We start from the raw sequence: 22,500 nt of genomic DNA, 5'->3' as shown, positions 1-22,500 counted from the left end.
GCCAAATTTAATGTAATGAAAGGATCCTTTTATCTAAATTCCTCATGTGTGAGGATTTTTCTGTCTTTTGCTAAACCTGGGAGTAAGTTTATTTTATGCAGTTTCCAAGATTAGCTAATTTCTGATAATCATAGTGAAGATAATTATTAAAAAGAGAAAGTTAAACATTCAGTTTGTAAAACTACAAAGAATATTTGGTAAATAATATCTGTTTTCTTATTAGAAAATAATTGTTAGAGAAATAATATGAAAACTGTATTTTACACACATTTGTCAGTTATTTTTCCTTGTAGTCACCCTGATTAATTAGGTACTGATTGTCCTATGTGACAAGATTATGATTTCCCTTGTCATATACATCAGTCCTGTTCAGAAACGTGTTTTTTAACTTCATAGGTCTGCGCTGCAGGGCACATGCCCTTAAGACCCGCTTTAAACAAAGACACATTTTGCATTACTAACTTGACTGCAATGGGCTATTTATAATTGTAAGCAGTTTGATAGTGTGTGGTCCCACTGCACTGGAAAAGTGAAATGATACCTTGATAGTTTGGGGTGGATTATTTTGGTCCAGACTAGACCAGACTTGCTAAACTAGTAGTAGTAAGAGAATGTATTGCTGTTGAGGTTGAACAGAATAAAGCTGGTGGATGATAAGAGAATCCCAAAAAAATTTACATGGTGCAGTAAATAAATAGATGTCACAGGTGACTCTCATATTAAAATAGTTATTAATGTGTAGATGAAAAAAAAATTCTCTCTACAACTCTCTCCCTCTCCTTCTCCCTCTCCCTTTACTTTTTTTTTTATTTTCAAAACATAAAAAGCATACAAGCTTTGTCATCATATTTGTAGTTGATTTATATAATTGAAATTAATTTGTGTGTGTGTGTGTGTGTATGTGTGAGAGAGTGCATGTATTTGCCTGTAGTATGCAATGATGGCAGAAAGCAGCATATCCTAACCACCACCCAGGGTGCGAGCTACTTAGTGTATGGAGAGGAACCCCTGGAAGTTGCTAATGCAGCTACTGCTTCCCAACCCCTCTCTGCCACTGCCAACGTCGCCCACCACCACCACCACCCAGCAGTCGGGCGCACCACATCAGAAGATTCTACAACACAGACCATTAATGAAGGACGGCCTCCATTACCTCCTGTGTCTCATAGTCAGGAGCACTTCGGTGTTGTTCAGGTAGCCATCTGGGTTTTAGATGTGTTGCAGATTTTGCTTTAGTACTGGTTCAAAGGCATTGGTGCTGGAGGAAAGTTGAGAAGAGATTGGTTTTCTTTCTTTCTTTCTTTCTTCCTCTTTTTCTTTCTTTTTTTCTTTCTTCCTCTCTTTCTTCCTCTCTTCTTTCTTTCTTCTTCTTTCTTTCTTTCTTTCTTTCTTTCTTTCTTTCTTTCTTTCTTTCTTTCTTTCTTCTTTCTTTCTTTCTTTCTTTCTTTCTTTCTTTCTTTCTTTCTTTCTTTCTTTCTTTCTTTCTTTCTTTCTTTCTTTCTTTCTTACTTTCTCTCTTTCTTCCTTTCTTTCTTCCTTTCTTTCTTTCTTCCTTTCTTTCTTTCTTTCTTTCTTTCTTTCTTTCTTTCTTTCTTTCTTTCTTTCTTTCTTTCTTTCTTTCTTTCTTTCTTTCTTTCTTTCTTTCTTTCTTTCTTTCTTTCTTTCTTTCTTTCTCCCTTTCTCCCTTTCTCCCTTTCTCCCTTTCTCCCTTTCTCTCTTCCTTTCTCTCTTTCTTCCTTCCTTTCCTTCCTTTCTCTCTTTCTTCAAAATAAAACAGACACTATGTCACACCAAGAATATCCATTGTAACAAATGGAATCAAACTCTCACATACTCACTTGTTAACTCACTCACTCCCTCTCTTCTTCCCTTCCCTCTCTTCTTCCCTTCCCTCTCTTCTTCCCTTCCCTCTCTCCTTCCCTTCCCTCTCTCCTTCCCTTCCCTCTCTCCTTCCCTTCCCTCTCTCCTTCCCTTCCCTCTCTCCTTCCCTTCCCTCTCTCCTTCCCTTCCCTCTCTCCTTCCCTTCCCTCTCTCCTTCCCTTCCCTCTCTCCTTCCCTTCCCTCTCTCCTTCCCTTCCCTCTCTCCTTCCCTTCCCTCTCTCCTTCCCTTCCCTCTCTCCTTCCCTTCCCTCTCTCCTTCCCTTCCCTCACTCACTCACTCTCACGTCCAGAGCTCTTCAAACTCTTTCCCTCCAACTAACACGTTGTTTCCCAACTTTTTCCATTCCGTGTCCTCCGATCAATTGTAATAAGCTCCATGGCCCCTTTCAGTGTCTGTCAACTTTTCAGATTCACTTGTGAATGAAAATTCATTTTAATTTGACAACACATTTTTCGTATTGGTTCGTGGCCCCCTTGAAAGTACCCCCTTGCCACCCCTGGGGCCATAGCCCCTACGGTTGGGAATCCCAGAATAGTGATGAATAATCAATTATTATTACTCTCGGATGGCCAGGTCAGCCCTCTGCAAGCAGGGTATGATTGGGTAATACTGTTCAGGGGTTCCTGACCCAGGGGGCCGCAGGATACTTTTTGGGGTGCCACAGAGCAATATGAAAATTTTGTCAAATTAAACTGAATTTTCTCTCCCCGTTAGATAGGTAGGGTATGATTGGCTAATAGAGTGAAGGGGTTTGAAGGGGTTTGGACAAGTCTCAGAATCAGTATTTAGTTTAGGATAATAACTGAGGGAATCATTTTATATGTGAGTTTGCTTTTTAAGAAGTGAAAAAAGTTCTGCAAAGGAAAGAATGTTAATTTGATTTTCAGATATAAAACATGTGACAGGTGGGATGTGTTTTAAAAATGTTTCCATGAAAAGAAAACTAAGCCGGTATTTTTCCAAACTTATGTCATTACACCAGATTATTAATTGTAACTGAAATAGTTATGTTATGTAGTGCTATTATATGGTATGAAATGAGTCTCTTATCATAATTAGTTATATATTTTGAAGCATGAACTTTATTAGTAGTAAAGTGAAGAAACATTATGTTTTTATGTTTCAAAAGTGTATCATTTTGTTTTTCAGTTTGTCAATTTAGGTTTGTGGAAGACATCCTGTGTGTTATGTATTCGATCCTTTATTAACCTATTCGCCTGGGTATTTTGTACTATCCACTATAGTTTATTGTGAATTTTGTTGTAAAACAGATGGTTCCAGAAGTGCTGAACCAACAAGGAGTTAATTAGTAGGCCCAAGTGACTGTATAATTATTTTTATTATTATTAACATTATGATTATTATAATATTATTAGAATACTAATAACAATAAGAATGATCTGAAAATTAAGGAAAAAGGGAAACAGGTGAAATACGTAGGTCTAATGATTGACTCCTTGCTGACTAAGTACTCGTGGAGCCAGCTCTGTGTAATACAATCAATGACCTAAAATTAAAGTGGACATGATAAATATTTTTGCCATCTGGGTTATGAACCCTCAGACTGTGCATGAAGAGTTAAAAACTAAACATAAATATCAAAAGAGGGGTTCTCAATTTGCAGAATGTAGTTTTCTACACCTTTTGCTAAAAGTTTGGTCAAAATGTCAGAAAATAACTGATATAACTTTTCAAAGTCACCATAGTTTTCCCATGAATCCAGGTAATTTACATAGAAAATTGGTATTTTTTGTACCAGCTGCTATGGGGAATATGTAAGGGGGCTGCTGGGGGTTAGTGGATGGGATAATGGTGTATCCTCAAAGATTCACAATCTGAGACAAAAACATTCTAAATGCACACCCTATATAACCTCTATGATCAGAATGATGTGACCATCACATCATGAAAAAAATTGGCTTAAGGGGCAGGTAGCACGAACATGCTGTCATGGGAAAATCTGGCTGTGGGCCGGGGTGATGCAAGCTTGCTGTTGTGAGCATTTCATCTGATGGCTGTGGTGTCAGGAAAGACTCATAACAAGTGCTCAAAACTTTTTGAGGGTAATTAGACTCATTTGGCATTTAGAAATGGACTTTTACATTAGTCCCATCTATGAGAAATGTGGAATGTGTAGGGTCTGTGAGCCATGACTGGAAGAGCACTGGCTCCAGGGAGGAAGCCATTTCCATTCTCAGCATCCTATTCCTGTGACTGGCAGTGCAGCTTATGTTACAGAAAATTGAATGTTAAGAAAAAAAAAGACAAATAACCAAATGTTACTTTTTATTATTATTCTTGCACTGAATTTGCTGACTATGTAAAGAGATAATGTGGAGTCTGTGCAAGGAAAACAGTCTATTACCATCTAGATAAAGCAAATCAAATGACAAACATAGACATTGGAAAATGGTGAAAAAGCTCAAAACTTTGTGCATAAAAAGAAAATAACATTGCAAAAGGGAGGCATAGAGTCTTGTCATTGCGCATGAGTGCTTGCGTGCACTCGCCTTACAAGTTGCACACCCATCAGAGAAGCCACTTACATACACCAATGCCTGTATTTTGGGCCATGTGATTGCCATGAAGCACCTGGATCCAGTGGATTAAATGGCTCCCAAGAGCTATTCTATAAACTTATAGACCTCATGTGAGGGATGGTGCATTGGTGCTGGGTAATTGCATTATCCATTGGAGTTGTATTTTGTGAATTTTGTTTTCACAGTCTGATGCCTCCATGAGTGCTATGTCAGTAGGCCTTCCCAATATAGTTTTCTACATTTTTTTCTAATGCTATTAATAGAGTACAAAGAATTTGCAATCTCAGATCTGTTTATGCTATGGTTATCATTGATGTAATGTTAAATTTAGGTGAAGATAATTTTTTTCATCATTTTACTCTTATTTCCTTGAACTGTGAGAGAAAGAAAATAGGGCCAAGGAAGTCCAAAAGGTGATCACACTAATTCTTAGTCCTTGCCATACAAGGTGTAGTCTGACCAGGGTGGCCTAATGTTTCTGACCTTCAGATTTTAGCCTTTAGATATATAAAGATCTTTTTATTTAAAAGAATGCATAGTGTACACCCAGAAATAAGTAAATTGTCTTTCATAGTTGGGAGAGGCCCACATTATTTTTTGCTTTTGTTGTTAGTTTGGAGTTATCCACTCATGGCAAATAAACTTCAAAAAGTATTGCACATAATATGCAAATGCCAGCTTAAAAATAGTTGGACTTTGCTCTATGCTAGTTGTATTTCTGCACATGCATGATAAGTGCTTCTTGAATTGAGTTATGCTGTAAGACTAGTATAGTATAGAATCAAGCAGCAGGATATAGAAAACATATGTTTTGACATATATATAGACATATGATATAGTCTTTCTGTATAGTAAACTGCATTTTCTCAAGGCTCTGCAAATAAATGACACTTTGCTGTATATACATTGACAAGAACCTAGTTGATTGAATGGTGATGGAGGAAGAAATGAGGGAATGTATATTGCTTGCAACAAGATATTCTTTTCTCCTCTTAGTGTTAGAATAATGCAACTAAATACAATTGTCAAAAGTTGACTGATTTTTAAAGAATCTGAATCCCATATCAGAGGTGTAAATCTGTATGATAACAAGTTTTTGTAAATATGTGTGATGCTTTGTATTTGGTTTCTTCTTTCTATTAACTCTGCATTAGTCATTTTTACATGGATTCATGAATCATGTCCATGGCTGCATTTAACCAGGAATGTGTAGAATGAAGAATATGCCTTGAATGTAGGGAGTGAAGCCTTCATTTTACATGCTTGTCATATAGGTTACAAAGTTTGGTTTCCAGAGAGTGTAGGTGCATATGCAGCATGTGAAAATTGTAGAAACTTTATAATATACTCTAACAATTTACAAATAACATTTGATAATATAATGATAAAGCTTCAGTATTGAAACAAAAAGTTAAAACAAATGAAAACAAAGACTATATAATGTTATTGAATATACAAGCTCATTTATTGTGTATAGTTACTAGCTACTAAGGGCAGGGCAGATTATTACAGCTGTTGCCTATATATTCTGTTACTGCTGGTAGATGACAATTTAGAAATAAAATGTGCCAGATATTATCAATTGATTTTTTTCTTTATGACACAGAGATCCATTCAGGAAGGCAGTCATTTAATGTTTGGGAAAAAGTGTTTACAATTTTGTAAACTGCCATTTTCAGAAAGTTAAAAATTATCAAGGAAGCATCATTTATTTCTCTTTTCTGCTCTTGTGTCCATTCCAGAATTCTTCAGACTTTGTTCAGCTGGCACATAGTCCTACAAAGATCTGCGATCTTCATCAGCAATCCCATGTATATATGCGAATTGTTCTATGCTTGAAATGTGAACTCGTAATGTACAGTTGTTTTCTGCACACTGTCATATTCCTTACTTCTTCAGTCTTCACTGATTAGCTCAGACTTGAGTTTACATCTACAGGCCCTAAAAATTTTCTGTTTGCATTGTCTCTGGAGAAATCCTGGTGAGAAGTATGTTAATTTTATACCTTATTTATGATTCATGATCCCACTAACACCCATGTTTAAATCTTCATGTACACACACAAGCACATTTATATTTTGATAATCTTATTCTTACCTACACAATTCTTCTTGCCCCCCATGTCTGTACCACCTTGGCATATATTAGGTAAAGCCATGGTTCTAACTAAATCTCCATATATCAATTGAAATTCACTTGCTTAAAATTTGTCCAACACACCTTACACTTATTAGAAGATGCAGATAAGGCTTAGATTTTATTGTGTGATTTTACCAGTGCTTCTCATCCAAGATTTCTTAATTTGAATGTTAATTGTCAGTTGTTATTGTGGCCCAACAAATGTACATTGTTTTAGTGGTCAGGGATTGCATTCATTAGTTTAAATGATCTGAATCCAATCATAAAAAGAAAATTTTATGCTGAATTGACTAAAGTTACTCTCTCTATGAAAGACCTTTCCAGTTGGTACTTGTTTTGGTTTTCTGAGATTTATCTTTCAGTATTAGAGAAGTCAGACTGAATATTTTAGCAAAATCATCATTGTTGCTTCTAGTCTTTTTTTCACTGTTTGTATTAACTTATACACTTGCATTTATTTATTTTAAATAAACCTCCAGTATTCCCTTTGACCACTGAGACTAGTTGAGTTTTTGATATTTAGTCAGTTAATGACCACTTGTTGATGTCATTGAATTCTTGCATATTATTATCACTTGTAAAGAAGGTGCTAAAATAAACTAGCAGTGATTAAAAGGAATGTGGTGACCAGTTGTAAAGATCTGTTTTTTTTTTTATGAAATGAGTAAGGGATTCCCTTTTAGATTGAGTGTATTTTTCTTTAGTTGACTATTATGGCTTCATGCATGAACTAGCATATAAGACTATGTGTTGTCATAGGTTGGAATAATTTGCATTGCATAGCATCAGTGAAAACTTGGGTGCCTCCTCTTCTGAGAAATTATCATAAGAAAACTTTTTTAGTAACCTTTCTGTCCAGATGGTGATAAGTGAAAGTATGAGAAGATATACTTTCAGAAGAGCTCAAGAGCCAGTAAAGACGGGGGTTAAAGAAACCAGCAAATGGATGTTTTTATTTAACAAAACAGCTGCTTAGGCAATTGTTTTACCTTAAGGGGCACAAATTGGGTTTTTGAAAAACTCGGCAAACATTTTAATTTTAATAATTTTGATGGAAGAAAGTTGTATATCTTTGGAGGAAAACGGGATAGATATAGTATATACATGTTTTGTGGTTTATATTTTCTGGTTGTTTCTTGTGCGTTTTGGTTGTTTGAAACTGGTTTTGGTCATTGTGAATATTTTCTTTTATTTTTGCACACTGGGGGAAAAAAATAACTTTTGATGACTTTTTTTTTTTTTTTTTTTTTTACTTTAGTTAATGAGGACATCTGCATACTGGTTAATATATTAAAAGAGTTGTTGGTACTAGATGTACATTTAGATAATTTTTGAAGAAGGTGGTAGTGAAGTGAGAATACAGAATAAGTTATTTAGGATGATGTTTTATTCAAAGGAATGAAATGAGATATATATCAAACAGTGAGATAAACTATACTAGTAAATAAACTGCAGAATATCTGTTTGGAATAAATATTTAGTATTTATATTTGTCATGAAGCTGTGAATAAACATCTCATTACACCACCTTAGTCTGAACATCATATATTTTTAATTTTATGTTTAACTCTTCTTTTTTAAAAGCAAATGGTCACTAGATTTTACGTCATGCCCAAGATTTGATATGTAAAACATACATTTACTTAACCAACAAATATTCTACAGGGAAAGAAGATCTCCCTTCGAGGTGGAGGGCCAAGTCTTCGATGCAAAGCAGACATGAAGAGCCGTTTGGAAGAAGCCATCATGGGTCAGAATTCTGCACGTTCGGAAATGATGCTCCGACGTCGAGGTAACACTCCTTCCAACACCCCTCATGTTGTTGGATTATCACAGTTCTACATCCAGGGAGCAGGTTTGTGTCGCATGCAGCAGATCAGTGATATACTCACTCGTTCAATCAACTGCTCAACCCTTCAACCCAGCAATGTTGTGGCTGTGTCTGCTGCCTGTGCACTTTACCAGGGGTTGTACATAACTCCATGGCTCGCACTGCTAACATTCTCACAACCCCCACTCTCTGGCTTGGGGTCTGGAGGAAGATTTCTTGTAGTGTAGATAAGTTGTAGGTTAAGGCACAGTTTCTGATTTGGAATACATGAATTTTTTATTGTTTCATATATACATTCAATTTCAAAGAAATGACGGAATGCATTTTTTGATGGCCTTTCCTCACACTCTTTCTGTTTTGCATAAATGAACAATTTTTTTTCCAGAGCTTCTTTTATTCTGGTTCTTTTCTTAGTTACACATCATTTCTTTAGTGAGATAGTTACACTTGTTACATATTAAGATATTTCCTGTGTCTCTTTTTATTTTTGTCTTTTTTCTGTTGTTTCAAATAATGCCTGGTTTCCATGACCAAAGTTCACATAAAGCTATGTTATTGCAAATGCCTTCGATGTGTTAAGTTGCAGTTCATGTGGCCCTCTTTAAAGTTGCTCAGAAGATAGAACTTGTGACATAGTTGAGCTTGTATATAATGAACTTGATCATGATTGAAGAAACTGAAGATGTTGGTGGTTATTTTATGATGAGCTTTTCATTTCAGTGTCAGTGCTTAGTTTCAGAAGGTTTTTTAAATTTTGATTTACCAAAAATGTAAATTTTGTTTATTTTTTCTTCTCTTGCTGTTCATACAAATAGCAGTTTCCACTCTACTTTACAAGATGTTATTTTGTTGATTTTATGTTCTTATTTTTATAGTGTTTCTGTATATCTGAATTGTATTTAACTTTTATTTTGTAAAACTGTTTAGATGGAGGTACAAAAGATTTTCAGATATTTATTTTCATTGAATATTTTTAATACACATATAAAACAAAGGGGATAAAAAAGATGAGGGAGAGGAATATAATAATAGTGGTAGATTCCACTGTAACAACTGACCAGTATCTGCAATGCAAGTAGGTTTTCTGTTAAACCATTGGGGATAAATTGAAAAGCAGATTGTGATGGGTAATTTAATTAGCATAAAAACTAGTTGGATCGTTAATTGTATATATGAAAATTGCTAAACTAGATGTGCAAAAAGAATTGCTCAAAATGGCCATGCATCACTTAGTTTCGCTTTTCTTTTAGGTTGTATTTATTTATATCTTGTAATTAGAGTTTACAGAAAAAGGACTTACTTTTATCAGTCTGGACCTCTAACTAAAAACTGTTTTAAAGAAAATATAGACTATTCCTTAAAAAATATTTGCTTAAGAAAACTATGCTTATGTTCATGACAATAAGTAATTAATCCTTTTGCATGGTCTTTATTTTTAGAACATAAAAGCACTGTGAATGAGAGTAAATAAAAGATGAAATATCAGCATATTCCCACAAGAGCTTTTTGCATGTGTGCTGTTTAAGAGATGTTAATTTTTGCATAAAATTTTTCATTATTTTCAATTCAGTACAAGTCATATTAATTAGCTCAACAATGATGGGAGCACTTGATATTGATATTTTGTAGTTTAAATGAATGCATAATTTATGGTCCATTATAAATGATAGCTATGATTGATTGATTGAAAAGTAGTCTAGTTCTGACTTATTTTTCAAACGCTACTTTGAAAACATCTGAGAAAAGTATGAAGAGGACTGAAATCTTTCAAGATGTAGGATGGACTATTCTGTAATTTACTCTGTATTTGCTACCTATATTATCACGATAAAAGCTTACTGTTCCCTCTCAAAAGAAAAAGATATATGAGATGTTGATTGTAACTTCTATAAACATTACTGGTTTATGATGATAATATTTTTATTTTTATTTTATTTGTAATTATTATTGCATAATTTTTTTGATTAGAATATGATCAAATGAAGACCACTATCTTAACCATAATTAAGGAATAAACCATAAAAATAAAGTCATAAGAAAAAAAACCTTAAAAGTCAAGTAAATACTATTTTCAGGCTAATGTACAACAAATTTAATTTCATTACCATTCCTTTTTTTAAATTTTGATTTAGAATTTTGAAATTCGTGCACAAAACCGTATTGCTTTAGGTATGAATGAAACCTCCAGACTTCATGGAACTGATATTAGGAAATAACCAGTAGGATATTATGTTAAGGCTACTTTTATGTCCTTACTGAAGTTAAGTTTAATACCTTCTTTTTTTTTTAACATTTGTTATAATAACCCTACAAGTGTAAATAGATTTGCAGCATGTATTTTTGTTTTATATTGATTTTGATATTGAAATAAATCAACTTGATATATATATATGTAGTAATTAATAATTTATGACAAAAAATCTTGACCATTTTATCTTCATGTTTTGTTATTAATCATTGTCATTATTTATTGTTATTATCACTGGTATGGTGGTGGTGGCGGTGATGATAATGACCATCATTATAGCTTAACCCTCTAATGCCAGGATGGCAAAAATACATGCCATGTCCACTGTGTTGTTTTTTTTGTTTATTGATTGTCTTTTAATGTCAGTGGCTCCTCAAATGCTCAATCACAAAGGAGTTGTTTACTTGATCTATCTATCTCATCTGATTATTATTTTTCTTGATTTTCAAAAAGAATCTAATTTGTTTATTGCTATTAGTATTGTTAATAACATTATAATAAACATAACATCAGTGATGAAAATAACATTGATATGGACTTGCTGATTAGTATTAAAAAAAATATATATATATATATATTTTTTTTTTAAATCATGGAAAGGGGAAGTCAGGGCACATGAACCTACTAATAGGCTCCTTGGTGGCTGAGCACTTGTAGCCATTTATCTGCAAAGAAAATTCACAAAGAAAACTAAAGTAGACAGTGTGATTACCCAGCAGCAATGAATTAAAATGTCTAACAGGAAAAAATGTGTATAATTTTATTAGATACTTATAATTATATAACAGTAAAGATACCTCCATGTTATAATTAAACTTTAAAATTTTGAGAGATTACAGTGCATTTACTAATTCTCTTTCAATATCTCACTCTTTGTAAGATCCATTCCTTAGTGTATATTGTTCATGCTATGTACAATGAAGTTCATGAAATTATATATGTAGTTTGTCAAAGTAAGCAGTGCATTCAATTCATGTAAGGGAGTTGATTTCTGTACTCAGTGGTTTTAATCAACTCAACAGAACGCAACCCACCGTCGCCTTCTGGAACTGGTGAGCGACTCCGTTGGCGCAAGGAGACATTCCCCTGGCGCCACCAACAGCAGGATACAGAACGGTCGACTCATCAAGAGTTAGAACAGGAATCACAAGTTGAGGGCCATCTGGCGAGTGAAGCTAATATGATAATTCTCGATACTTTGGAGAACATTGTACAGGTAAAATGTAGAAAGAATTAGTCTGTCTTCCTCAATCACTCATTTTCTCCCCCTCATCCTCCTCTTCCTCATCCTCCTCTCCTCCTCCTCCTCCTCCTCCTCCTCCTCCTCCTCCTCCTCCTCCTCCTCCTCCTCCTCCTCCTCCTCCTCCTCCTCCTCCTCCTCCTCCTCTTCCTCTTCCTCTTCCTCTTCCTCTTCCTCCTCTTCCCTCCTCCTCCTCCTCTCTCCTCCTCTCCCTCTCTCCTCCTCCTCCTCCTCCTCCTCCTCCTCCTCCTCCTCCTCTTCCTCTCACCCTCCTCTTCCTCTCACCCTCCTCTTCCTCTCGCCCTCCTCTTCCTCTCGCCCTCCTCTTCCTCTCGCCCTCCTCTTCCTCTCGCCCTCCTCTTCCTCTCACCCTCCTCTTCCCTCTCGCCCTCCTCTTCCCTCTCTCCCTCCTCTTCCCTCTCTCCCTCCTCTTCCCTCTCTCCCTCCTCTTCCCTCTCTCCCTCCTCTTCCCTCTCTCCCTCCTCTTCCCTCTCTCCCTCCTCTTCCCTCTCTCCCTCCTCTTCCCTCTCTCCCTCCTCTTCCCTCTCTCCCTCCTCTTCCCTCTCTCCCTCCTCTTCCCTCTCTCCCTCCTCTTCCCTCTCTCCCTCCTCTTCCCTCTCTCCTTCCTCTTCCCTCTCTCCTTCCTCTTCCCTCTCTCCTTCCTCTTCCCTCTCTCCTTCCTCTTCCCTCTCTCCTTCCTCTTCCCTCTCTCCTTCCTCTTCCCTCTCTCCTTCCTCTTCCCTCTCTCCTTCCTCTTCCCTCTCTCCTTCCTCTTCCCTCTCTCCTTCCTCTTCCCTCTCTCCTTCCTCTTCCCTCTCTCCTTCCTCTTCCCTCTCTCCTTCCTCTTCCCTCTCTCCTTCCTCTTCCCTCTCTCCTTCCTCTTCCCTCTCTCCTTCCTCTTCCCTCTCTCCTTCCTCTTCCCTCTCTCCTTCCTCTTCCCTCTCTCCTTCCTCTTCCCTCTCTCCTTCCTCTTCCCTCTCTCCTTCCTCTTCCCTCTCTCCTTCCTCTTCCCTCTCTCCTTCCTCTTCCCTCTCTCCTTCCTCTTCCCTCTCTCCTTCCTCTTCCCTCTCTCCTTCCTCTTCCCTCTCTCCTTCCTCTTCCCTCTCTCCTTCCTCTTCCCTCTCTCCTTCCTCTTCCCTCTCTCCTTCCTCTTCCCTCTCTCCTTCCTCTTCCCTCTCTCCTTCCTCTTCCCTCTCTCCTTCCTCTTCCCTCTCTCCTTCCTCTTCCCTCTCTCCTTCCTCTTCCCTCTCTCCTTCCTCTTCCCTCTCTCCTTCCTCTTCCCTCTCTCCTTCCTCTTCCCTCTCTCCTTCCCTTCCTTTACCTTCCACAGACCAAGCGGTATGTTATGACGCTTGTACACGTGACCTGTTAGTAACAGGTTAATAAAGAAAAAGAAAATATTGAGCTTAAATTTCAACCTGGATTGCCAGTGTTTATGCATCCAACTTTCCTTGACTTCTCAATCTCTTCATCTTTTTAGCAAATTATATATTACACAGTGACATTGTGAGCAGTGTAATTCACTTTCTCTTGTATTTTGCAGGTGGTCACAAATGCAGATCACCTCCAAGGACTGCTGAGTGTGGTGTTCAGGGTACTGCTTCATGCTCTTGCTTCAAACCAGTCAACTACATCATTGACAAATATGTTCAACACACAGCGAGCTCTTGTTGCCAAGGTTTGTTGTAAAGGTTTTAAAATTGGGTTGTGGAGGCAGTGTATATTAATATTTTTTTTTTTTTTTTAGAGTGATGCATTATAAGGATAACAACAGAATGAATTATTAGAAATCAGGTCATTAGCATCAGGTCTTTGCAATATGTAGAAGCATCTTACTAGTTATTGCAGTGTGATTCAGGAACGAGGGAAATGACAGAAAAGCAAACCAAATTCAAAAAATCTTAATTATTAAAAAATATTGTAATCAGCATTTTGCAATTTTCATTAGTTAGTATAGCTAATCAGTGAGATTGTTTGAGAAAATGAATCTAATAATTTAAATATTTACAGTAAACCCTTAAGTACTATGATTTGTTTTAATTTATTATATATAGTTTAGATTTTAACACATTTACTACTGTTCTTATCTCTTATTATTTAATTTTTTAAAAATTTATAGTTCCCTGGGCTACTGTTTGATGAGGAAACCGAGCAATGTGCAGACTTGTGCCTGCAGCTTCTGAAGCACTGCTCCTCTTGCATCTGCACAATACGATCCCATGCTGCTGCATCTCTATACCTACTCATGAGGCATAATTTCGAGATTGGCAATGTAAGTATCTTGAGGGGTGTTTAAAATGCCTATATTGATTTTTAACCTCTTCTCTGTGGGTGGGAAGACATTATAGCCAAGTTTTTGGCCTGACAATCCCCCCCCCCCCCATCCCTTCCTCATTGTTGTAGTGGAGGGGGCTTAGGAGATGGAGACTGAGGTCCAATGTAGGGGATCATCCCTACCTTGGACCTCATCCCTTACCTCAACTAATTTTGCATGGTCTTTTCTTCTCTTTCCATTTTCATTCTTTTCTTCATCCCCTTCTTCTGTTCACTTAAATTAACTCATTTTTACCCTTTTTGCCACAGGACTTTATCAAAATGCTATAGGACCTTTGATGTCTGGCACATTTATTTGTTTTAATCATTAACCATTCTGGAAATCCACAAAAAACTTCCGTACCTGGGAGCTTCACCCCCAAGCCCCACCCTATCGCTATATTTTGTATACACTGCTGTTGACTTTAGATGTTAACGAGGCAGAAAATGTTCAATAAATGAATAAATGAATCCCCATGATTTGGCATATGATAGAGACAAGAGTCAAAAATGCCACTGATTATTGACTTATCAGGATTAATGTTTTTACAGTGTGCTGCTTTTTTAGAAAAGAAAACAATGGAATAAAGTGTCATCTTACTTTTCTATTATTTTATACCATGATTACTAGAATCGTTTTATGTATATCTTACAAAACGTGCAATAAGTCTAAAATGTCAAAAGTACACCAATTTATATTATCCTTTTACAGAACTTTGCTCGAGTAAAAATGCAGGTTACTATGTCTTTGAGTTCGCTTGTGGGCACCTCTCAGACCTTCAATGAGGCTTATCTCCGCCGTTCCTTGAAGACCATCCTTACTTATGCAGAGGAAGATGCTGACCTGCAAGATACTTCTTTCCCTGAACAGGTTTGACGACTATTTTATTTATTTATTTGTTTGTTTTTCTTCTTCATGAGACTTAATGTAATTGGCTTAACTGGAAATTTCAAATGTTGAGTTCTTTCAAATGGGCTGAATTGTCAGTTTAATATTTTTTATGAGTAACAGTTTGGTGCATCTCAAAGGAAAGTTTGTAAGTAAGAAATAGTTTTATAAGCTGTAATTCCAGAAGCCAATTAATGTTAGAATTTTTGTTTTCATATTTTACTGATTTGTATGCTGGTTCTTGTTGAGATGGAGATTTTTAATGAATGATTATCAGGGTTAGACTAAAGGATAGATAAATTCATTCAGTTTATTTTTTTTACTGTCTCATATTTGCCTAAGTAATGTAACAGCTATGTACTTACTTTGTGTGATATTGCTATGGTTATTTTTGTGATGAAAGGTTGTTGGAACAAACAAGTTAATTTTACAGATTAATTATCTTTACATAGGTAATTATGCAAAAGCAGTTACTTGCTAATTTTTTTAATGCTACATGAAATATTTATCTTCCACAGGTGCGAGATTTAGTGTTCAACTTGCATATGATCTTGTCTGATACTGTCAAGATGAAAGAGTATCAAGAGGATCCTGAAATGCTGCTTGACTTGATGTATAGAATAGGTAATTATCATGGGCATTGAAAATAATGATGATGATAGTAATTGCTATATTATAGATGTATGTCAAAGTTTACACCACTTTCAGATTGTGACAATTTGTGTCAATCTATCAGATTGTGACAATTTGTGTCAATCTATTCAATACTACTAAATGGATTTTTTCTTTTACATAGCTCGAGGCTACCAAAACTCCCCAGACCTGCGGTTGACCTGGTTAGCTAGCATGGCTCAGAAGCACAGTGAGAGAGTTCAGCATGCTGAAGCTGCCATGTGCCTGATCCACAGTGCAGCTCTTGTGTCGGAATACCTATACATGTTGGAGGATTGTCCTCACCTTCCCACTGGAGCTGTTACCTTCTGCAAACTTTCACCAAATGTATTAGAGGAAAGTGCAGGTAATGACTCAAGACTAGAAATTTTCATCATACAATATTTCATTTAATTTATATAGTAGAAAAAGGGATCAGGTAGTGCCCTTCTTGCTGCAACAAAAAGGATTGGTTAGGTAAGAGGCTAAAAAGAGGCTTTAAGTCAACATTTGAACAAAAACAAAACAATTGTTTGGTATGCACAAACTTAACTGTGCATGATGTAATGAGACATCATCCCAGCATGAGTGACAGTCCAATTGTGTGATAGGATGTCGGCTATTTCAAAATGTAAAATTGTGACTTAGTTTTTAACCCCAATGATCTGGATGATGTGACCATCTTGCCATGAAAAAAATTTGGCTTGAGGGGTGGGTGACGCAAACATGCTCTCTTGGGAAAATTTGGCTGTGGGCCAGGGTGACATGAACTTGCCGGCATGAAGACTTTGGCTGAAGGCTAGGGTGACGGGAAAAACTAGCACCAGTGCTTAACGATCTTGGAGGATGATTAGACTCATTTGGCATCTAGGAAGGGGCTTTTGCCTTATTTCCATCGGTAATTGAGTTTGGAATGTAATGTCCATGAGCCATGACTGGAACAGCACTGGTTTCAGGAATGATACTGCATCCATGTTGAGGATCCTATTCCTGCTGCTGTGACTGGTGGCACATATTATTTTACTGAAAATTGAATATTATAAAAAAAAGAAAGACACAATTAACAAAAAAATTCTTATTATCATTCTTGCACTGAGTTAGAGAAAACCTAGAGAGATGATATAGAGTCTGTGCAAGGAAAGAAGTCTATTACCATCTGGATAAAGCAAATAAAATGACAGACATTTGAAAATGGCAATGAAGCTAAAAACATTTATGCCAAAAAACAATATAACATTGTAAAGAGGAGGCATAGAGTCTTCTCACTGCACACGTGTTCATTTGGTCTACAAGCTGCACGCCCGGCAGAGTGTTCACTCACATAAGCTTAGTGCCTGTATTTTAGACCACATGATGGCAGAGAAGCATCCAGATCCAATGGGCTAATGACACCTTTACTATATATGCAATGTAAATTGTGTCGGTATCATTTTAATGCTAACTAAAATCTTGATTACATAGATTAGATTATTTTATAAAATTTACTTAACCCAATGGCGCCGGGTATAGCAAATAAAAAAAAAACTCTACGCTCTGGCGAACGGCGGCAGCGCGCCGACTCTGAGCGCGTGATATCGGTCCATCAAGCCGAATCATTGCCTCGGGGCGTTTTGGCGCGGCGCCGCTGCGGACAGCCGCACGCCTCACATCGTGCGTATTGTTATGACGGCGATAGCCGTGACCCGTCGCCATTGGGTTAAACATATTTTTCTAGAAATCTGAAACCGCATAAACAATTACTTGACTTTAAACTCTTAGATAACCATTAAAGATCAACAGTAAACCCATTGAACTTGTCCTTATCAAGTTAAAGAATGTTAGATTTACCACAGTTCTTTTATTGTTATTATCAAGTCCATGATACACTGTGGATGTGATGTAAATGTGCCATGACTAATCAGTTAAAAGACTAAAACTAAATGAAGCAGCAGTTTATTTTTTGCTTATTTTTTGTGGTTAATGGTCTGATTTTGAAAATGTCCTTAATTGAACCAGTCTGCAACAAGAAAGATTTACAACAAGAGTGATATACTTCATTAATTTCCTTACAGTGTCTGATGATGTTTTGAGTCCAGATGAAGAAGGTATATGTACAGGAAAATACTTCACAGAAAATGGATTAGTTGGACTTTTGGAACAGGCAAGCTCTTCTTTGCAGCAGGTAAGGAAAATATTAATTAATGCAATTGAAATTCATATTATACTGGTAATATGGTAAACACTTTGCCATCCATCTTTCACAACCTTACCCCTTACCCCTCAATGATGGTATCCCACTGTCCCTGGGTGATAGCATGCCATCTCATGAAACATACAAGTTGATACATCGGCAGCTTCTGTGAAAAATGTAAACAGTAATAATAGCTTGTGATTGGATTCACATCACGATGTGAGTGAGTCTAACCATGATGTGATAGGATGTCAGCTGTTGTGAGAGAGTTTAGTTGGAACATTTAGTGAAAATTCTATTCTTAACCAATGAAGTATTCTGATACATGCTAGGTACCTGGTTATATCAGTGGATTGGTCAATTATGAATCCATGGTACAAAGATGGATATGGTAGTTATGACTAGCAATATATGAATTTACCATAGCATAGTCATTTTGCTTTATTTTATTGTCTTGAAATTGTACAAAAAAATTGAGATAATAGAGATAGAAGGCAAAACCACTTTTTCTGTGACACATTGTTACCTCACCCCTGGATTTTCCTTAGATAAAATCCTGTTAAACACCAGTAATATATAATATTTGTGTTATTTCAGGCTGGTATGTTTGAATGTTTGAACGAGGTCTACAAGATTTTAACTCCCATTGCTGAGAAGAACAGAGATTGGAAGAAGCTGATAAATATATACTCAAAACTTCATGATGCTTTCTCAAAGATTGATGCACTAGAGGGAAGAAGAATATTTGGAACATACTTCAGAGTTGGATTTTATGGATCCAAGTTTGGTGATCTTGATGGAGAAGAGTTCATCTACAAGGAACCTATGCTTACTAAGTTACCTGAGATATCTCACAGATTAGAGGTACTGGAAGATTTTTCTTTTTGTCAATAGGAGAATGATAAGGGAACCTGTCTTTGATACCTCAAAGTACTGAAAAAGTAATGTGGTAAAGTATGTGATAATAGGTTGTTGTAGTGATGAAATTTACTTATTAACTTTATATTTTTACAGGGCTTTTACAGTGACCGTTTTGGTGCAGAAAATATTTTGATGATAAAGGACAGTAACACAGTTGATGCCACCAAACTGGATTCTGACAAAGCTTGTATTCAGATCACTTATGTTGAGCCTTATTTTGATGAATATGAATACAGGGACAGAGTTACTTCTTTTGAGAAAAATTACAACATAAGTAAGTCATTATGTTGTCTTTATGACTGTACACTGATTTTGCAAATACTGTGAGCATAGAATTTGCATAACTGACTGGTTAAAGTTTTAGAGTATATTCTTTTTTGACTCTTAAAATATCCCCTTCCCAAAGAGCGGTTCATCTTCTCAACACCATTCACACCTGATGGGAGAGCACATGGAGAGCTTCATGAGCAATATAAGAGGAAGACAATCCTGACAACACAACATATGTTCCCATATGTCAAGACTAGGATCCAAGTTGTTGACAGAATGTCTGTAAGTTATTTAATTGGGCTATTACTATTTGTGTTTGTGTTGCTGTTACGTTTATTTTATGCATATCAAATATTGCAGCTGAAAAGAATGGAAAATTTTGATAAAATGTTTATATTTTCTGGGGTCTCTCAAGGTCTTGTGTGAAATTTGTAGTGATCAGGTATGCATAGTAGTTGTACATTGCATCTAAAAATTAGGAAAACAGCAGTTTTATTAATTTGCTCTGTCATTATGTTTCCTCAAAAATTATCTTGTTTTTTTCTCTCCTTCAAAATACCCCCAAATATCTTGTATTGATCTTTGAAACCTGAAATAAAAGAGTACAGTAAGCCTTTGAATATTGTATGTATGTGACACAATATAGATTTAATTTGGCACACACTTGATGCTTCCAACAAGTTGGTGCTTAATAAGTATGACAGTAGTGAATTGATATCTTGCAACAGTATCAATAGTCTCAAAGGATCATACATTTATGATGTGAAGGATTTTCTTTGTTACAGTGTTATGGAATGTTGAATCTGCATTTATGTATCAAGTGTTAAAATTTGTAGATGAAGTAGTATCATAGAAAAATATGTAATTTTTCAGGTTGGACAATTAGTCTTCTGTATTTTGAGTTTAGATAATTACTTTGAATTATTTTCATTTCCTTGATGAAAATTATACTGAAATACTGTTAAAGTAAACTTAAAAAGCAACTTAAACTGTATCAAACGTGAGGTTTAGATGTAAAATATTCAGAAATATTTATAAAAAAGAAAAATTGTGATGATACACAGAACATTCAGTACCACCATTATTAAACTAGTGGCTTAGATTGATTGTATTAATATCAGTTGCCAGAGTGAGGAACCTTTTTTTTGTTTTACACAGTAGTGGATTAAGTATAGCTATAATACATTATTCATAAATATTAACTTGTTTCAGTGGGTGTTGACTCCAATTGAAGTTGCTATTGAAGACATACAGAAGAAGACAAAGGAGTTATCTGCAGCCATCTACCAAGATCCACCAGATCACAAGATTCTACAGATGGTGCTTCAGGTAACATAGTGAATTGAGTCAGTCATGATTTGCAGATCTTAAGTGGATTCAGATATTAACTTGGAGTATGATGCTTTTGATTATTATATAGATTTTATGCATGATCATTCTTATTTGAAGTGATGTAATTTTTATTGCTTTCTTTAAATGGCCTCTATGCATATGATTGCTGGGTTGATTAGTCTGTAATATTTCAGTTTTGTAAAAGATAGGAAAAACTTACATATTGATAATGTTATTTTTGTTTGGGATGGGAACAGTACATGAGATTCAATTGTATTTTTTACAGGGGTGCATTGGAACAACAGTGAATCAGGGACCAATGGAGGTTGCCCTCATTTTCCTATCAGATCTGGTTGACAGCAGGAAGCCCCCTAACAGGCTTCAAAATAAACTTCGACTCTGTTTCAAGGACTTCTCCAAAAAGTATGTTTCTAATATGAATAGTTACATGATGTTTCATTAGTTTTATAGTCAACTTACTCCATGGGGAATGTTTTCTTTGTAATATAAACATTAGTATGATTGTACTATTTGTGTTTTTGTAATAAGGATAATAAGAGATGTGCTTTTTGTACAAGAAAACAAAAGGAAAAATAGTTTTTAGTATCATTAAAATAATTTAATTTAATTTAATTTTTATTAAATTTATATTTATTTGTTTATTTATTTATTTATTTATTTATTTATTTATATATTTATTTATTTATAAGCCCCCAAAATGGAAAAATCAATGTTTTTCTTGCAATTTCTTCTTCCAGATGTCACGATGCATTAAAGCGTAACAAAACCCTGATTGGCTCTGACATGAGGGAGTACCACAGGGAGCTGGAGAGGAATTATAACAGATTTATTGAAGGTTTAGCACCGATGATTACGGTCAATCATCTTACCAGACAAATGAGGTAAAGTAACTAAATTTTGAGTTGAATAAGTGGAAGGTAAAATGTTGCATCATTATTTACCTATTGATTTACTTCTTTTTTTTTTTTTTTTTTTTTTTTTTTACATTAAAAATATGTATAAGTGCATGGTATGGGAAAGAAGTTCATGAAAGACTATTTTAAAATTTGTCAGATTTCAGGTACTATAAGAGCTAAAGAGATATCACTGTATCTCACTGTCTGTACTCATAATAGTAATTGTAGTTATGTATATCATATTGATAGATATAGAATATATTCACTTTTATAACTTGTGTTATTTTTTGGTATGACATCCATTGTGAAGTGGGTTTTAGTCATTTAATTTTTTGATGTGAGGGTCTTTATTCTTTCTTGGTTTTGAAAATAGGAGATTGTGGAATTTGTTAATTCATCTGTTTATATTTTTATATGAACTACTGGAGGCTTCACTCTCATAGGTATTTGCTAGCAAGCAAGTCAAAATATAGATATATGCATTTATAGTTTTTGGTATTATGTGTGTTAGTTTCATAAAATTAGCAAGATTCAGTTCAGAAAATGAGAGAAATTGCTTCTAAACTTTGTAAACTATATATGTATACAAATTATTGGTAATTCTTGATAGTTTGTGGAAGAAGAGGCAGATGAAGTCATGTAAATTATCATTTTTGCAGGTCTAGGGAAATCCAACCTAGGTTTATGTATGACAGCTAAAAAAAATATTGCATTTAAATTATGGTTTATGTGTTAATTTTCTTGCATGGACTGGTAATGTGTGTGTGATTTTTGTGTATGTATTGAATTTATTATTTTTGACATCAATGTCTGTGTGAGTAATCTGGATGTTTGGGCAAATACATGCATGGATATCTGATGTTGAAATGTTATAAAAACTAATTATTAATTTCTATTCTTTCTTAAATGTCAATCTTGCATGACAAGGAAACTAATTGTAAGCACTAATCTTTGCATGCAGCACAATAAGCTCAACACCCAAAATTCGGGTGACTTCAGGGTAGGTGTTACTGTTGTGTTATGTGAACAGATTACTATTATCTTCAACTAGCATGATAGTTTTTTTTTTATCACTTGAAAGGCTTTTGCATAGTAATACAATTTCACTCTAAGTGTTTCTTCATTTTTTAGCATATTGCTTTTTTTCTCATAGTTTG

General features: G+C 35.5%; 1 protein-coding gene across 13 annotated transcripts in view; it reads left to right on the top strand.

The window, feature by feature from the left end:
* LOC125041682 (dedicator of cytokinesis protein 7-like) overlaps positions 1 to 22,500 on the top strand; it is a 54,881-nt gene that overhangs the window by 27,511 nt on the left and 4,870 nt on the right. For 6 of the 13 annotated variants that reach the window (XM_047636859.1, XM_047636858.1, XM_047636857.1 and 3 more), the window contains 16 exons: positions 976 to 1,194; positions 6,165 to 6,233; positions 8,227 to 8,416; positions 11,663 to 11,856; positions 13,424 to 13,558; positions 14,000 to 14,152; positions 14,906 to 15,064; positions 15,601 to 15,706; positions 15,879 to 16,100; positions 17,785 to 17,894; positions 18,501 to 18,767; positions 18,918 to 19,098; positions 19,231 to 19,376; positions 20,307 to 20,423; positions 20,713 to 20,849; positions 21,185 to 21,328. In XM_047636859.1, the coding sequence (XP_047492815.1) occupies positions 976 to 1,194; positions 6,165 to 6,233; positions 8,227 to 8,416; positions 11,663 to 11,856; positions 13,424 to 13,558; positions 14,000 to 14,152; positions 14,906 to 15,064; positions 15,601 to 15,706; positions 15,879 to 16,100; positions 17,785 to 17,894; positions 18,501 to 18,767; positions 18,918 to 19,098; positions 19,231 to 19,376; positions 20,307 to 20,423; positions 20,713 to 20,849; positions 21,185 to 21,328 (2,549 nt within the window). The remainder of the gene's footprint in view (positions 1 to 975; positions 1,195 to 6,164; positions 6,234 to 8,226; positions 8,417 to 11,662; positions 11,857 to 13,423; positions 13,559 to 13,999; positions 14,153 to 14,905; positions 15,065 to 15,600; positions 15,707 to 15,878; positions 16,101 to 17,784; positions 17,895 to 18,500; positions 18,768 to 18,917; positions 19,099 to 19,230; positions 19,377 to 20,306; positions 20,424 to 20,712; positions 20,850 to 21,184; positions 21,329 to 22,500) is intronic. The other 7 variants (XM_047636866.1, XM_047636868.1, XM_047636867.1 and 4 more) reach the window with 5 other exon arrangements.

The sequence above is a fragment of the Penaeus chinensis genome, chromosome 31, assembly GCF_019202785.1.
Source record: "Penaeus chinensis breed Huanghai No. 1 chromosome 31, ASM1920278v2, whole genome shotgun sequence".
NCBI lineage: Eukaryota > Metazoa > Arthropoda > Malacostraca > Decapoda > Penaeidae > Penaeus > Penaeus chinensis.
This window is presented reverse-complemented; position numbering and strand designations above follow the sequence as displayed.